Genomic DNA, 17,528 nt, shown 5'->3' with positions numbered 1-17,528 from the left:
TGTGGAAGGACCCACACACCTTGTTTCCAGGCTCCTTTGAACCAGTTTCCCTGGAAAGGTAAAATCCAGCTTCCCCTGAGGGCTATGTGGAAGCCAGAGCTGTAGCTGAAGTGATTCCTGCACTCAGGAAGGTTTCTTCTCTTCCTCGTGCAGGCTCAGGCTATGCCAGAGCCATGTGCTTCTCCACTCAGCCTGGAGATCAGGATGGTCTGCTCAGAAGCCGTGCAAGCAAAACCATCTCTTCCCTGGCTGAGCCCCTGCAGGATTTGAGCAATGTTTGCTTGGTGTGACCCTGTCTGCTTGCCCCAGGAGCATTTCCACATGTGTTTTTGTCCTCCTTCAAGCTGGCCATCCTCACTGGCTGAGTGCCAGCCCGAGGAGCAGGGAAGGACAGGCCATCCAGGACACAGAGCACTTTGCTGTGCAGAGGCTGTACAAACAGACATGCTGGGGGGAGATAAGCTTGTGAACCTTCAGCCCAGTTCAGGTGTGGAGATTTGCTCCATGCAGGCTGGACAGAGAATGAGCTAAACCGGCTGAGCAGGAAATGTCAGAGCTTAGGAGAGTTTTAAAGGCAAATTCTGTTGATGAGATGATTAGTATTTCTGTAACCTGGGTGGATTTTACCTGTATTGACTAGTGAAAAGCTTGATGCTAACTTAACACTTTTGTGTGGCTCAGTTTCAGGTAAACCAAGCTGCTGCAGAGGATCTTTATGGGCTAGGATGCCAGTCACTAAAAAAGATACTTAATAGCTGGTCTTGATTTGGCTTTGTACCTTTATTTTATTTTTTTTTTCTCATTCTTATAGAGAGGAAGTTCAGGAAAACTGTGTCCGCTGGAAAAAGAAATTCACCTTTGTGTGTAAAATGAGTGCCAACCCTGCCACAGGGCTCCTGGACCCCTGCATCTGCCGAGTGTCTGTCCGTAAGGTGAGCACCCAGCTTTGCTTCTGGCAGGTGGCAGCACACCAGTGATGTACTGGCAGCTGCTTGCTGGCTGCTTTTTGGCAGCAAGAAAAATTGTGTGGACTGTGGTGGGAAGGAAAGATTGTTTGGAACAGGATATGCTGGAATGGAGCCTCTCTCTCCAAGAAGAGTCCTTGATGGAGGATGGAAGCGACTAAGGTGGTGGTAACTCTTGAGAGAGAGGCTTGTGAATCCTGAGAGCAGATCCCAGGACTGAGTAATGACTTTCCCCCTGTTGCCCCAGCACATATAATAGCTGCTTTTCCTGTTTTGTTTTGTTTCCCAATATAGGAGCTGAAGGGCGGAAAAACCTACTCAAAGGTAAGAGCATAGAAAGGGCAAATATAGCAGAGTGAAGATGGTCTTGTCTCCTGCTTGTGCTTTACACCCATTAGAAACCAGTGGCTGCTGAGTGGACCAATCTGGAGAGATGTTCATTAGTTCTTAGTTTGAGTCTGAGTTAAGAGATTTCCCAAAAAACTCGGCTTGCTGGGACAGGATCCAGATTGCATTGGATATGGATTTGAGATGGGGGTTGGAGAGATGATCTGCATGTCCTCAAACTTTGGGGAAGTTCTGAGTCAGATGTGAACTCTCTGGCTTCTGGCAGCATGTCTCTAATAAAGAAGCAGGCTCCAATTCTGTTCTGCAGAGCACAGCAGCCAGCTGGGGCAGGCACCTCACTGCCTCAGGAGAGCAGGCAGGAGCCTTCAGCAGAAATCACTGCCTGCCAGAGCACAGGAGACACCGAGGCAAAAGCCAAATGGATCAGCAGGGATCTTAGTCTTGGTTTCTCTTCCTTGCATTTTCTTGCCTGTGCTGTGGGACAGACAATGGGCCACCCCCTTCTCCTCCTTGTGCTGGATCAAGAGACAATGTTGGCTTAGAAGCTGAGCTCACACAGTGCCCAAAATGATGTTTGTTTGAAAATGAGTCACTGCTGTTGGCTTCTAACAAACAAATGCTTTGGTCACACACAGCCAATTCCTTCTCATCAAAATCCTTTCTGAGGCCATGGAGGCAACTGGCTGTGAAAGGTCTACTGGAGTAGCTCCTGTGTTCTGCTGTGCTGGGGGGGAGAAGGCAGTGTGGCTTTGTTCCTTTTTTGTTGCTAATTAGGACATGGTCTCTAGGGCCATCAGTCTCTCTTTTACTGAATTCACACCTGTGGGAAGGTTATTCATCCTGCAGAGCTGCATGTCCAGGGAGAGCAGCATAACTAGAGGAAGGGACATAGCAAATGCATCAGCTTTTGTCTCCTGCAATGTCCATCCTGAAGCTTTCTGCACGGTTTAGGAAGGTAGAATTAAAGGAAGCCTGCAGGCACGTTTCTATAGTGGAGTTAACCTGGAGACCTTATTCAGGTCATGTTCTAACCTACTTCCTTTTTGCTCAGTCTTGAGTTGTGTTTAGTGGCATTTAACAGAGACTGACTCCCTCCAGCCCAGAACTGGAAACCAAATCTCAAGTACTTGTCATGTCTTGGGCTGGTATCTTGCTTGATCTCCTGTGAAAAAGACAGATGTGTTCTCTGAGAAGATGATCTGAAGCAGCTCAGAAATGAGAGATGTCACATCAGACAAGAGTGACTGCAGTCTTGCCCAGTGGACCAGGCTTGTTCTAGGCAGGTTCTCATAACAGAACTGGTTTGGGCTTCCTAATGTTTCTGGTAGAAGTCTGTGGTGCATGTCCATGCAGCTGTTTTCCCATTTTACACCATGAGTCCCCACCTTTTTAAACTATCCCAATTCAGCTGAGAACTCCTCCAGTCATGGCAGTAGATGTAGAGGAAGATGAAACTGTGAATGCCCTCTGTACCTGGTCCCCCATGAGCAGGGACTGAGGGTGTTGGGGCTGTTTGTGCTCCAGGCAGTTTCCAGTGCCTTGCACACCTTGGGGTTTGACGTGAATGTCACCTCAGTGTCAGGGGTGACAGGGCGGAAGATGACAGGAAGGTCTGATAAAGCTGAAACTCTTTCCCTGAGCTGGAAGAAACACCATCAGCTGGCTGGAAAACTGAGGAAACTATTCTGGAAGGTTATATCTGAAAACATCCTTTTGTTAAGGGATCTTTCCTCTATATACTGGGAGTCTGCTTCCTGAAAGAGTTTCTGACCTCAGCACACCATGTGAGCTGCTGGTGGGTTCTCCCACACTCTGCTCCAGTGTTGATCTCCTCTCAGAATTCAGTGCTGTGGTGGAGGAAGAGGGGTCTGGGTCTGGGCCACCCCTGTGCCATGCTGTTCTCTTGGTGTGGTGGTGCTGTGTCTTTGTCACAGTGATGGATTGCATCTCCCTCTGTGGCTTTCCTCCGTCCTGTTTATCTCTTAAGAGATAAAATTTTTTTCCTTATTGGTGAATAGTTAGCAAACGGCATAGCCCTTGGCTAGAAGAGACAGAAATTTCTGCAGCAAGGGCTGAAGGCACGCTTGCATCAAAGGAATTCTTAAGTGAGAAGAGAGGAAGAAAGGTGGGTTTTTTTCCTTCTTTTTTTGCTGATAAAAGGTTCCCTCTCTATCACACCTTTTTTTTTTTCATTTGCCATCAGGAGTTCCCCTTTGAGAATGGAATGAAGGAAGCAGCTACATTAATCTTGCTGCTGTTTCACCCCTCAATCATATGTCTTGATCAGACTGTGATTCTTGACTTGGAGCAGTGGGAGCCAGGGTTCCTCTGGCAGGGACTGTTTTGTGCTGGGACTCTCCATCAGCTTCCTCAGCTGACAGGGGCACCACAATTCCATAGGATGGTGCTACTGTTGGGGCTCTCTGCTCAGTTGTCATGCAGCTGTCAGCAGCAGGGCAGAAGGGATGTGCTGCAGAGCCCAGAAGGACAGAAGGACCTGCTGCTGCTGCTCCACCTGTGTTCCCTGCTCCCCTGGGAGCTGCCCTGCTGCTGCTGTGACGCAGATGCTCCACGCCTGGATGCTTTGGCCACATACAGAGAACAGCATGTCCTGCTGATCAGATGAGATGGGACACAACTGCCTTCTGTTCCTAAAGCTGTGCATAAAACAAGCTGTAACTTTTTCTTTGAAACACTGTGTTAATACACTAGGGATTAGGGCAGGAAAACAAAGGTGCTCTTCATTGTGTGTGTATTTACTCTGGAGGGATCGGTGCCCTTTTTGAAAATGCGTGTGATCTTCAGCTTTGTCACCTTCCCTGTTTGCTTCCCATTTGTTAGAGAAGGTTTAGAGAGCTCACAACTAAATCTCTCCAAATATTTCTCTTCCCTTCTGCCTGTCAAACCAACCCCTTGCTGGTTAAACCTGAGCAGTGTTGAGGAGGTGCTGCCCAGCCCAGCAGCTGCCTCTGAGGGGTGAGGCACAGGCAGTCCCACATGGCTCTGGGCCTCCAGCTCCCTGTGCCCATAGTCTGTTGTTTTTGTCAGGATGGTGTCACTTTCCCCTGTAACAATATCCTTTCATCTCCTGGTTCACATGCTCCACTGCATTCTGGGATGGCGCAATACAAAGAGTGCCTTATTATGTTCGTATATGTGTGATTCTGTTTTTTCCACATTGTTGACCTGGTGCCTTCCATGTCCTTGGTTATGCAATGGCTGCAGGCTGGTTAACACTGTCCTGGCCACCAGCACTACTGTACACCCTTCTTCCATGTGGGCTTGGCTTCCTGGAGGCCTCCAAGTGTCCATCGAGCTAGGGGTTAGGAATGTGACCCTGTCCATCCTCAAGAGCAGGGACCTTCACAGCCACCACTCTGCCCTGGCTCCTGTTCCCTCCCTTTGGTCTGTGTATCCCTTTATGGAATAATCCCTTTATGGAGTATTGTCTGTTTTCTCACCTTCCCCTCCTTTTTTCCTTGGCTGCAGCTGGGCTTTGCTGATCTAAATCTGGCAGAATTTGCAGGCTCTGGATCCACTGTCCGTTGCTGCTTGCTGGAAGGATATGATACCAAGAACACCCGACAGGACAACTCCATCCTAAAGGTACAACAGCTAGAACCTACAGAGCAGAAATCCTGCTTAGGGCTTTGGGGAGATCACAGCACAGTGTCAGGCCTGGGAAAAAGTCCTTTTATGTACAGAGACAGGATTTTGCTTTTGTGCTGCTAGACTGACTTGGGAAGCTTCCCATTATCAGAGTTGCCCTTTGATAATTTGGCATTGATTTGGCCAAGCAGTGACCCTTGACAAAAAAACCAGGAACAGGAGGGAAGGAAATGTTACAAGGCATTGTCAGCATGACCCAGCTGGTGTCCTGCTGAGCCACTGCCACTTGGAGTTACTGATGCCAGGGATTTGGGGCAGGGAGGGGAATACTTTGCTAAATCCCTGAAGCTGATTTCCCTGGGAAAGGAGCTAGATCTGGGTGATCTTTACACCTAGCCCTTGAAGTGAGGAACTCAGTGCAGCATGGCTAATGATGTGCCTTGTGTCCCCTCTCCAGGTCACGATCGGAATGTCCCTGCTCTCTGGGGACCCCTGCTTCAAAACGTGAGTTCCTGCCTGTACCCCGTTCTGGGCAGGCACTAAAATTGATGAAGGGAGGGGAAAAGATGCCCTTGATATTGGGAATTACAGTAAAACTGGTTGAATCAACCTGAAAAGCACAGCCAGCCTGTGCTGTGAATTGGTTTTGTTCTCTGCTCTGGCTTTCCCAGCTCTCATTATTGCTGTGCACAGTATTTTCCCTGCTGGTGCAACTTAGGTTTTAGAAACCAGTAGATTTTGATTACAAACTTCATGTTTTGCATGAAGGATGGAATTTCTCGTGGCTCTGGGCTTGGTTTCACTGACCTCCAAGAGGAGAAAGGTCAATAAAGAAAACAGTCTTGGAAGTGGACATGCTTCAGCACATACCATGGGGGATAAAGATCTCAGATTGAAACAGCAACAAAAATACTTCAAGGCTGAATCATTTTGATTTTTTTTTTCCTACAGGGCTCACAACTTGTATTAATTAGCAAAGAAATTGCAGTAATGTGGGGTTTTTTTAATGCATAATGATAGGAAAGGATAAGTACAGTTAGGCTGGGGAGCAGTTCTGCTGTTTAAAGAATTGTTGGTGAATCAACAAATATCCTGATCTCACACCACAGTGCAGCATCACAGTCCCAGCCCTGCTGGGTGTGCTGGAAGGTGTGTGACTGCACAGCAGGGCTGCCATGTGCCCAAAGGAATATTTCATGTTGCTTCCCAACAGAATGAGAGAAGAAGGCTTTACCTTGAGGCCAACTCTTGTAGATCTAATTTTAGGAGCTAGCTTGGAGTGCATAAATTAGCTCAAATTCTTGTTTAAAAATGCTGCATAATTTTTGGTAGGTTTGTTTTGTGAGTGGCCTTTTGTAGTGCTGCAGTATTTTCTGACACTTTTGAACCCAACATCAGTGTCATCTGATTCTGAAGAATTTCTGCTTCAGAAGAAAGTGCAATATAGAAGTTTTGAGTATCTTAAACCATGACTTTATAGCAGTAACAGATGTTCTAAATCTAGGGTTCTGGGATGTCTGGTAATAATGTCTTACAAAAATACCTGTTGCTCCTTTGCAATGGAAGCAAGTCCCACTGTTAGAATGCCTGAAAATTACACAGAATAGGATATAAATATCCATTTAATGTAAGTAGGTTCAGTCTGAAAGTCAAACCTAATTTTCTTGAAGGATTTTTGCAGTCATTCCCACTTTTCCCTTTTATGTTGATGATGTGCAAATATCTAAAAATAGAAACTTTGCATGTGGAATAGTCCTTGATCAGTAGAGCTTCTGGTAAATGACACTCATTAGAGGGTTAGGCAGGAATTAAACTGTGCTGGGAAATCACTTCCAAGCACTGGTTTTTTGCAGCACTCCATGAACCTTCTCCTGCTGGGGTTGTTGAAAGGGGCAGAGCAGCTGAGCTGACAGACCAAGGGGCTGCTCCCACAGCTGCTGCAGGAACAGTTTGCTTGCTTAAGGTTGTAAAAGCCTTAAAAACCTGTGAAGCCAAGTCCCCAAAGCACCTGGGTGCATGCAAATCACTGATAAGGTGATTAGGGTTTTTTTTTTCCTGGTGAAGGCATGCTGTGAGTTTCTTGAAAGCTTTATAGCCATTCAGCTGCCCCCATTAAATATTCTGCCTTCCAAAATACTGCAGAGATCCCCTCTCATGTAACATCTTCCTTCAAAGCTCTGAATGAGAGAAAATATTTTATTTCTCACTCCTCACTTAAAATCCATAATATGATTCTTTAGTTCCAGTTCAGACTTCAGGCTGCAGAGAGTTTAGGGCTCCAACAGGAATATTCACTTTGCCACGCTGCACATGCTGTGGCTTCCACCCAAAAGCACTTCTGGAGGAAGGGAGGGGACTCCAGGCACTCACAGATCTGCCCTGCAGTCAGCATTTACAAAGGGATGTTGCAGGCTCACAGAATAACCAGAAAAATAATTCTGACAGCTGGAAAAACACTTTAGTTTCACTGAAAAGGAGTTTAATAGTCAGTTAAAAAAGGGAAAGGTTATTTGATTGTTGTAAAAGTGCTCTCATAAAGGGGGCAGGGTTGCTGGGATAAAAGGTTTCATTTTGGCCAAAGAGGTGTAGGAGAAAGGAAGCTGGACTTGAGAGAGGGACAACAGCGAATTGGTTCCTGTTGGTGAAGCCAGCTGGCCAGTGGACACTTGCTGGGGGTGAAGGGGCAGCTCTGGATGGTGTCCTGGAGGACAGTGCAAGTTCTGAGCCTGCTGTCCTGTATAAATGAATGAATGGCCCCTTTTTGCCTTAATTTACCTCAAAAATTTGTTTTTTCTTGTAATGCAGTCCAAGGTAGGGATGACACCAGTCTTGCATGTGGGAAAACAAAACCCAACATCCCATTTGAGCTGCTGGTCAGAGGGCTGCCAGCATCCCCCTGCTGAGAAGGGTGGGATGGACAGAATGATGCCTGCTCCCTGCCTGGCTGTCTGTAACTGCCTTCCCTTCTGATTCCAGGCCTCCTTCCACTGCCAAGTCCATCACCATCCCAGGGCAGGACTCCACTCTGCAGCTGACCTGCAAGGGCGAGGGAACCACCAGCAGCACCAGCTCCTCCACAATTGGCTCCCTGCGCCAGGCCAAGCCAAGAACTGCCATCCTCAGCTCAGGTCTGAATGCCCACCCTGCAGCCATGCCATGCCTGGCTCTGCCTGGACACTCCTTTGTGTTTCCCAGCAGTTGCAAGCTCAGAAACTCTTTAATTTTTCATGTTTTCCCACACCCGTCCTCAACCCCCATTGCTCATTCAGAATATTGAGAATAACAAAGCCATCTAAGTGTAACTGAGGAAGGTTGAATATTTGCCACGTGGATCTTTCTGTTAGTGGAGATAAAGAGATTTGTTCTTTTTGCTGGGGATTTAGTAATTCATGCACTGCACTCATCCCTGCTTTCCACTGTGTTCAGTGATACTTACCATTGTTCTGCACTCAGCTATTCTGTTGCTCAGACTTATCTTCTAGAAAAGTTCCTCTGAAGGTTTCAGAGGTTGGTTTAAGGTCTAGTGGCCTTGTTCCAGCTGCTGATGCAGTTCTTTGCCTTCTGTATGAGGCTGTTTTCAAGGGCACTGCATTTTCACATCAGTTTTTTTCCTTCCCAGCACATTCCAAATGTGCAGGCAGATACACTGCCCCAAAATAGCGCTCCAGTCTCATCCCCTCAGTTGACAGAGCACGTGGTGCAAGTGTTGTTCTTAAAAAGCTGGCTAATGTGTTACATTTGTGCACTTCTGGATAAGCTTCCTGCAGGAGAGACAAGCAGGGCAAAGGGACAGGGCTCATGCTGAAGTGTCTGTATCAAATTCAGAGATTATTTAAATAGTACAGGCTTTCTCACAAGTAATAGAAGGGGAAGGTGGTAACAGAAGAACCCAAACAGAGGTTGAAATACTTTCCTGGCAGTGGCCATCTCATGCTTACTTGGTCTTAGCTTGATGCTTTTAACTATGGATAGTTTCAGACACTACTTGTCCTTCCAGATGCTACAAGTCCCCAGAGAAGTTTGTAAATTCACTTGCTGGATAGAAATAGTGATAAACTTTACAGAGCTCACTGTGGTCTTCCCTACTCCCTGGGTGTTTCTAAGCCCTGTGCTAGCTTGTACAGCAGGGCTCTGGCCAGTAGACTGCCCTTTCCTTGATCTGTCATTCCAAGATCAGTCTTCCCTCCCAGTGATCAGTGGTTATGGTGTAAGCAGTGTCCTCTTTTCCTTGGCAGGTGTCCCAGAGGAGTCAGATCAGAACCTGTCCAGCCCAGAGGAAGTTTTCCACTCAGGGCACTCGCGGAACTCAAGCTATGCCAGCCAGCAGTCCAAGATCTCTGGTAACCACTGATCCACACAGCTCTGCCATCCCTTTGTCCCTTTTTCCTTCCTGCAACAGGCCCCTGTGAGAGAGATTTGCAGCCGTCTCTCTCTGTAACAAATACTCATCGCTGCTGTGTAATACCAGCCTCTTGTTTAGTCTCTGCCAATGAGCTCACAGATGTCTAAACCTCTGTGTGCAGGAGCAGAAGTGCTGCTGTGGAGCTGCCCTGGCTGTTGGCTGTGCTGCCAGGAGTGGGAGCAGCAGCAGCTGAGCTCTGTGACCCCTGTGTTGGCAGGTTACAGCACGGAGCACTCCCGCTCCTCCAGCATGTCCGACCTGACCCACCGCCGCAACACGTCCACCAGCAGCAGCGCCTCCGGGGGGCTCAGCATGACCGTGGAGTACCCTGAGGGGGGGGAGAGGGAGCACAAACTGGAGAAGCCACCTCGGCCCCCCAGACCACCCCTGCTGCTGGACAGACCCTCCCGGTGAGTAACAGTGGAGCAAAGGCTTTTCTCTGGGAAGGAGAGACACAACCTGCTCCTTCGTCTTCAGGCAGCAGTGGGACAGATTGTGGCCACTGAGGAGGAGGCTGTGGCCAAGAAAAGCAGGACAGTGTGTAGAAGTCTGTGTCTTGAAAAGCTGAGTGAGTTTGTCCTGGATTTCCTCTTGCCAGGAGGAAAAAGGATACAATGGAGAGTCACCCAACCCGAGTGGATGACACCAGGATCGATGCTGATGATATAGTGGAGAAAATAATGCAGAGTCAGGACTTCACAGATGTCAGCAATACTGAAGGTGAGAGGAGAAGCCTCAGAGGGGATGTCTGGGTTGTTCCTTTTGCAGGGCTGCCAAGCATTTACAGTCAGATCTGATCTGCCATGGGCTCCCTTCTCCTTTGACAGCTATTTGCTTTCAGTGCTTGCTGGGTGTTTCTGTGGTAGATAAACCATGTGGGTTTGAGAGCTGCCCATGTATTTACAGATAGCACTTGCTGTTGTTCCACACATGACAGCAGAGATTGAATAGTAGCTCAGACATGCAGGGAGAGAGTGGTTTTCCACTGATTCTTAGCACAGTGGAGATCAGTTGCATCAGCTGTCTGCACAGCTCCAGTGGCCTTTGTCCAGGGTCAGGCCAAGGGTATTTATCAAAAGAGGAGAGCACAACTGGAGGGGAAGGGTACATCTCAACAGAAACATAGGTTACCCTGTGCTGGTGATCAGGCCTGTCAGACAACTTAAGGAGGAGTTTTCTCCATTGCAGTCACAGCATCTGTTAGAAGAAAACTAATAATGTAACTGCTTTTGTTTTCAGTTTCATTTTCCACTTTAGCATAGAAATTGACCTCTAATCTGATTTTTTTTATCTGAGGTTTTCTGTTCAGTTTTAGACTTGAGCCTAGCTTGCTATCTGTGCTTCATTAATTTACCATTAATCACCTTAAATTGTTGCACATGGCAGCACTCTTACCATGTGGGGAGTTATACCTCACTCAGTGTGGGTTAGGACCAGACTGGATGCAGCTGCCTCTCCCCAGCAGAACAGGCTGAGTTTCTCCTCCAGGGACTCTAGCAGAGCAGTGTGAGGCCCCACATCTGATCAGTATAAGCTGACCAAGAACTTGCATCAATGGAATTGCCTTAAAAGCAGCAATGACTGAATTAATATCTCTGCCTTTATTCTTCCAAAGCTGCATTTTGTGGAGGCTTCTCTTTGGAGCAAGGAAAGGGTTCCCAGGGGGCTCAATGATCTGTGGGAGCACCACCAGAAAGTGTGGATGTGCATCTGCTGAGACACACTTGTTCTGTGCTGATTGTGTGTCTGGGAGGGGAGTTCCTGGCAGCCTCAGCAGTTCTGGATTTTGATGTCTGTCTTCCTTTTCTATCTGCAGACAGTAACCTGAGGTTGTTTGTGAGCAGAGATGGAACAACTACACTGAGTGGTATTCAGCTGGGAAACAGGTAGGTTTCCCAAAAGGCTGGCAGCCAGAGGGGCCCCAGAGAGATTACTGGGCTCTGTACCTGGGGAACTTCCACTTTTTGTTACAGGAGAGATTTCTAAACATCATGTGCTACACGGTGGCTTTATTCCCACATTAACAGCCCTGGGATCCCTTTGGTGGCAGGCTGCAGCTGCACTCGAGTATGAGTGCAGTTCTCAGCAGGAGCTCAGAGGGATAATGGGATCCTGGTTGCTAGACCCAGGAACAGAAGTGAGGCGTGAAAGGACAAAATGGTAGAGGCTGGTTCCCGTTTGTTCCTGAAGGAGGGAGCTTTGCCTCCTGCTGGCCTGCAGCAAAACTGCAGCAGAGCAGCGTTTATTGTCCCTTCTCCCTGCCTCTTATTGTCCCTTCTCCCTGCCTCTTCCATAACCATCGAGAGCTTGTTCTCTCATTAAAGCCTTCTGAAGCAGTAAAACTTTTTCTTGCCACTAAAGCTCTTAGGACAGCTCTTGGCCAGTTGTGTTTGAGGCTTTATTGCATCTTTTCATTGAATTAAAAAGAGCAGTAATGGAAATGCAAAGATGTATCAAGCTGGAAACAAAACTGGGAGGACAGCAAAGCCGGGCATGCTGGCTTTGTTCTGGGTAAGATACTCCCCCTTTGCTGTGTCCTGTACAGAAGGGTTTGTGTGTCACACCCAGCTCTCTCCAGGGCTCTGTTGCTGACTTACCACCTCTTTGTCCCCTCTGTATTCCAAGGACTGACTTCCCACAAGGCTGACTCGTTACTGGCAGTGTTCTGAGTGGGCTTAGAAGATGGTGTTTGAGAGTGGAGAGCTCTGAATCACAACTTGGTTGCTAAAATGACTGGAAAATAACCAGCCCCTCTCCCCCTCTGCCTCCCCAGGGTCTCATCTGGAGTTTACGAGCCAGTGGTGATTGAAACCCACTAAATGTGAAGAACAGGGTAGAGCTGCTGGACAGAAGCCCCCTACCCAGTCTGCTGCCACCTGGATGCCAACCTTTACCTCTCTTCATGCAGCATTCCAGAAGGGATTTCTCCACACCCCTCCCTGTATGTTTGCACTGCAGAACTACTCCAAGACCACTCCAGAACATGCACTTTCCCTGCATTGGCATTGTCCTTCTCTGCTTCCTGGTCCTCCCAGTGCATGCCTTCCCCTGTTCCTGCTCAGACACAAGGTGTCTGTGGGACTTTTCCTTGGGCTAGTCCCAGAGGATGTTGCTCATCTGCATCCCTCATTCCACCCATTCACTTGCAGCAGGGGACGTCTCAGTTTCTGTCTCCCCAAAACATTGGGTTATACCACTGTGAACTCTTCAAACCACTGGGGGTGGGGGAAACCATTCTAACCAAACCCAGAGCTGCTTGTTGGGGACATGGTGACATGGCCACTTGCAGGATGCTTTATTCCATTGACTCTGCAAGGGAACATCACCTCCCAAGGCAATGGTTTTACTGAACAAGGTATGCTGTGGTGTACACTTCACCTTCCTATCCTCACATCCCCAAACAACATCTTCTCATAGGAAATACTTCCCAAAAGTGCATTTCAGAAAACTCTACTGCAATCCAGCTGGGAGTTGGTGAACGGTTAAATGTGAGTGCTCATCACACCACTGACTGCAGCAGCCCTTCCACTGCTGGGCATGGAAGGGGGTGTTCATCAACTAGCATTAGCAGGAGCACTTTAGAGCTTATAGATTTTACCTGGAGGAGGCTTCTACTCACTATTCCAGGAGTATAATCTGTGTTTGCTGGACTGATTCAGCAAATAGTCCTGTTGGAGCTCGGAATACAAAGCTTCTTTTTTTTTTTTTTTTCTTGTTTCACTGACTCAGGAAGGGAACTGCCCTTCTTGGACTGTGGAAAGAATCTTGTCTGACAGCTCTTCCCTGGGCCAGAGCTGGATGCAGTTGACTGCAGTGGTCTCCCTATTGAGGTGGTGATGTCAGTTGCCTCTCTTGGCCTGGGCCAGTAAGGGATTTGGTGTTGCTTGGCCTTTCTTATCTTGTCAGCAGAGATCTGTGCCTGTGCTGGTTCCTTTTGGGGCTGGGGAGGAGCTACTGTCTCTGCCTTCAAGGGTAGAAGGGGTGTTTGCTGCTGCATTAGCCACAGCAGCTGTTCTGACCTGCTCTGTGGTGAGTGAACTCTTCTGACAAGGCTTCAAACTGTTCTCTGGTTATCTTTCAATTGCTCTTCTTTGGGTTTGGTTTCTGCAGTTATTTGATGCTTTTCCTTGCAGTGTGTGGCAAAGATGTCCATCCCTTTCAGCTCCCACTTGGAGATTTCTTCTGGCAGCTGAATTTCCATGAGGATCTGGGCAGCCCCAGGCTGTGGGCCAGCAGCAGGCTGTGCTTGCAGCCCTCCCTGTACAGAGCCCCTCAGCTGATAAGCTATTTCTGTGTGCTGCCCATTCCTCTTTTGCCAGTGTTCTGTGGCAGCACTCAGCAGCCATGCCCTCTCCAGGACCTGGCTCCCCTCTGGCACTTGTGGCTGTGTGTTCAGGCACACACTCACTGCTCAGCAAGGAAAGACTTGTAACTGATCACGTTGTTCAAATTCTTAGTTATTGTAAAGCCTCTTTTAAAGGAGAAAAAAAAAAGCATTAACTGTGGTCTCTTTGGCCAGAATGCATGCAGATGAGCTGCTGGAAAAGGGAATCTGGCAGAATGAGAAACAAGGAATGAAAGGGCCTTGATTTAGCTTTTTTTTTTTACCCTTCTAGCTAAGGATGCTGCATGGGGAGGGTGCTCAGCAGTGTGGTAAAACTATACAGTTGCTTACTCTGTTTTGATGGTTTCTCTCTTGGAGTCAAGAGGTTTTTTTTCTGTTTGGACAGACCACATATAGGATATGTATCTTTTCCACCCTTTCCCTTCAAAGGGAATTAAATCTGAATTAGGGTAAAAAGGGGATACAGACAACACCTTGGTTTGGTTTAATGTAGGGGGAAAGTGTTGGATCTTTTGAGACTGTCTAGAACAAAAGCTCTTTCACACTTGCTAGGTTTTTTTAATGGTGATCTCTTCTTCATTCAGCCTGGGTAGGTTTGGCACTCCCTTGCAGGCTGCTGAGCATCCTGCCTTGTTCCTGGGGTGCCACGTGTCTGCAGGAAGGACAGAACTGTTTGTCTTTCTCTCTCCCTGGGGCAGTGCCAGAGAGCCAGGCCTGGCCTGACCGTGTGCTCAGGTCAGGGTGAGGGCAGAAGGAGGCTCAGGCAGCAGGGGCTGTTCTGCCCTCTCTGTGGATGTTCTGCCTCTCTGTGCATGGCCCTGCAGAGCTGAGGCTCTGGCTGCTCCCCAGGGGCCAACAAAGCCCCTCAGGAAATCAGATCCAACCAGGACTTGAAAAGGAGCAAGCATAAGCCAGGAAAGAGGCTAAACCCCAGCTCATTTTGCTGCTTTGCTTCTGTTCCCATGAGGAACAATGGCAGTCACTGTCAGGGCAGTTGGGATCCCAGGGCACTCTCCTGGCCTCCACTGGCCAGGGTCGGCTGCTCCGAGGCACTGGCAGCTCGGCGTGTCACAAAATCAGTGGGACAGAGGGAGGAATAGCTTCCCAGCAAAGCAGGAGGAGAAGCAGTTGAGCTTTTGAGAGCACTGGTCTCTTCTTCCCAGGCTGGCAGAGGCATAGCCTGCTCCATCACATCACTGTGGCCAAGCTGGGCATGTCTTGGCTTCTCTCCAGTGGCTTGGCACATCACTGCTTGCATTTCTGTTAACTGTGTCTCGTAGGGTATTTCCTCCTTGTCTCCACATTAGTCCCTCCGCAGATTCTGGTCTTTGTGTGGCTTTTTAGCTCTCCTGCCCCTGGTTTTGAGTGAGTAAGTAGTCCTGTCATCCAGCCTTGTGCAGCACAGCTGGGGGACCTGGAGCAAACATGGAGGGAGGAAGGAGCAGTCTGTTCCTGTTTGTAGATCCCGTGCAGAGCTCCTGCTGTGCATCAGCACAAGCAGTGCCCAGCAGTCCCTAGGCAGCACCCAAGGTGGTGGCTGTGGGGTCACTGGTCCCACACACTCACTGCTGCCTCAGGAAGCTGCATCTCACAAGCACTTTTTTCCTTGTGACATCCCTGCTGCCTGCTCCTTGTTGGACTCTGAACATTTACGAAGTGAATCAGTTTCCAGACCCAAACCGCTGGCTAGTTTCCTTTGGGTTTTTCTTTTTTGTTGTGAAGTTTATGGAATTTTTTTTTATACAAACCCAGCAGGCTGGTGTTTTTTTTTTTTTGACTGCATTATTGTTTCATTGATATTTTATTTCAGGGGGGCTTAGGGGGGGAATGTTCTTCCCCACATTGTTCCCCTTCTCAGGGGATTCAGAGGTGGCTTAAACAAGTAAAAGAACCTTATTGGCAAGACTCTGCATCCCCTGGGTCTCTGATGCTGACGAGCAGGGCTGCTCATGCCTGGCTGGCCCTGAAGAGCAGAGCTGGCTCTCTGCTTCAGTCTTGGGATCAGGCAAAACATGTGGGCTCTGCTCCTGGTTTCCAGACCTTTAGTTGGTGGAAGCACATTGCAAAGCATTAGGAAATTCAGTGTAACTTTTTTTACTAACTTCTTCTCTTTTTTTAAAACCAGTATAAAACTGAGTGTCCAGAAGAATAGGCTTAGTCATTACTTGGTGAAGGAGATGGATTTCAGTTGGAAATTGTGATGGGAAAAGGGAGGAGAAGGATGTTGCTCCCTCATCATCATCTTTTGTATGGTCAGCACTTTAGATGGGGGCCTCGTGCTGTTCTGACCCTTGGAGTGATGGGCAGCAGGCGTGTGATTTCTCCCCCCCTCATTGCCACATCACTTTGCCCCCTGCAGAAAGGTTAACAAGCCCTTTTAAATGTTTGCTTCAGTTTTTAGAGGGTTCCAAACCAGGTGGAGGCCTGAAAAAATAGTATTTCATTCTCATCTGAATAGGAGGGGTTGACTTTTTATTTATTTTGTCGTTGCTGTTTCTTTTTAAGCGGGTGGCAGTGCAGCTGGTCTCTGCACTGCTGCCAGGAACCTCTGGGAAAACCTCACTCCAGGTACGCTAGAGCACCACAGTGAAACCCCTCCTGGTGAGGGGCTCCCCCTCCCCTCCTGGCTGCCTTACCTGGGGGCTGCAGACCCCCCTCCACCCCTCCTGCCCCTCCCTGCTGCCCCACCTGGTCTCTAGCTGAGCTCTTGCTCTGGTGACCGAGCCCTTTGGACAAGGCCAGTCCCCAGGGACAAGTTCCTACAAACTCTGCCTGGTTGCAGGTGTTTGTCCTTGAAAAGCCACTTTCCCTGGCTGTGGGGAGGGATTGATGAATGCAGAATTCCCCCCACTTCCCTGCTGAGAGCTGTGTCCATCAGCCCCCTCCCTGCGCCCCCCGATCCCGCTGCCCGCAGAGCAGCGGGAGTGGAAACCTGGGAAATGAAAAGGAATTTTGGGATGAAGCTCTGAGCGAGGGATGAGCCTGGTAACTTGCCTCAAACACATGGAATAATGGTAGAGCCCATATTTTTGTGGGGGGAGGGAGGGGAAGGGGAGATCATGTTTTATTTTCTTGAAAGTGAATTGAGCTTGGTGACCTTCGGCTGAGGCGCACTCGATTTGTATCAGATTCTATAGAGAGATGGCTGATATTTTTGGAAAGGGAATGGGTCTATGCAAACTTCCAAAATTGCTTGAAAGATAGTTTAACATTTTTTTACTTTGAAAATCTAAAGATAAATCTAACTTTTGTCTTAAAGCAGAAGTGTGTTTAGAAAGAGAAGCTACTTCCACTGCTCTATTTTGATGATGATTCTTGGAAAGTTTGGGCTGGAGGGAATGACTATTTTTCACCATTTCTATCTTGCTCCTCTAGTTTTTTTGTTTCTTTTTCTAACGGAATGCTGTGCCGTCTTTGATTCAACAGATCGTGTTTGTATTTTCTGTATCTGGTTCCTAATGTAGAGAAATAACAAATATATGAGGAAATCAGTATAATGTCAAATGTTGTTATGGTTTGGGGGAAAAATAAAGGTTTTTTTGGTACTTCACACTGATTCTTCTTGCTCTGTTTTAAATGCTATGGGGTGAGAGGGGCATGCTTGGACCTAAATGGATGGAGCTGGTCTCAGGATCCATCACTACCACGGGTGCTGGATGCAACCGGAGTGCCCGGTCTGCGGGTGAAGGCAGCGGCACCGGGAGCAGCAGGAGCGCGGAGCGGTGACAAGGATCGGAGACCTGCGGCTGAGACAAGGGGGGCGAGGACCCCTCCGTTAACGGGGAGATGAGCGCTGCTCTCCCGCGTTCCCCGTGCCAGCCCCGCACCCGGACCATCCTCCCCGGGCCCGGCCCGTCCC

At 48.4% G+C, this 17,528-nt stretch overlaps 1 protein-coding gene across 1 annotated transcript in view; it reads left to right on the top strand.

Annotated features, from left to right (window-relative positions):
- Positions 1–17,225, top strand: part of FAM102A (family with sequence similarity 102 member A) — a 35,416-nt gene extending 18,191 nt beyond the window's left edge. The window contains exons 2-11 of the mRNA XM_005421326.2: positions 812–932; positions 1,260–1,289; positions 4,803–4,919; positions 5,380–5,426; positions 7,899–8,050; positions 9,158–9,262; positions 9,542–9,734; positions 9,923–10,044; positions 11,141–11,210; positions 12,098–17,225. Coding sequence (XP_005421383.1) covers positions 812–932; positions 1,260–1,289; positions 4,803–4,919; positions 5,380–5,426; positions 7,899–8,050; positions 9,158–9,262; positions 9,542–9,734; positions 9,923–10,044; positions 11,141–11,210; positions 12,098–12,143 — 1,003 coding nt within the window. The 3' untranslated portion in view covers positions 12,144–17,225. The remainder of the gene's footprint in view (positions 1–811; positions 933–1,259; positions 1,290–4,802; positions 4,920–5,379; positions 5,427–7,898; positions 8,051–9,157; positions 9,263–9,541; positions 9,735–9,922; positions 10,045–11,140; positions 11,211–12,097) is intronic.
- Positions 17,226–17,528: the final 303 nt, after the last annotated feature.

The sequence above is a fragment of the Geospiza fortis genome, unplaced genomic scaffold (genome assembly GCF_000277835.1).
Source record: "Geospiza fortis unplaced genomic scaffold, GeoFor_1.0 scaffold27, whole genome shotgun sequence".
NCBI classification, from domain to species: Eukaryota; Metazoa; Chordata; class Aves; order Passeriformes; family Thraupidae; genus Geospiza; species Geospiza fortis.
The sequence above is the reverse complement of the archived record's forward strand: the minus strand, read 5'-3'. Positions and strand labels throughout refer to the sequence as shown.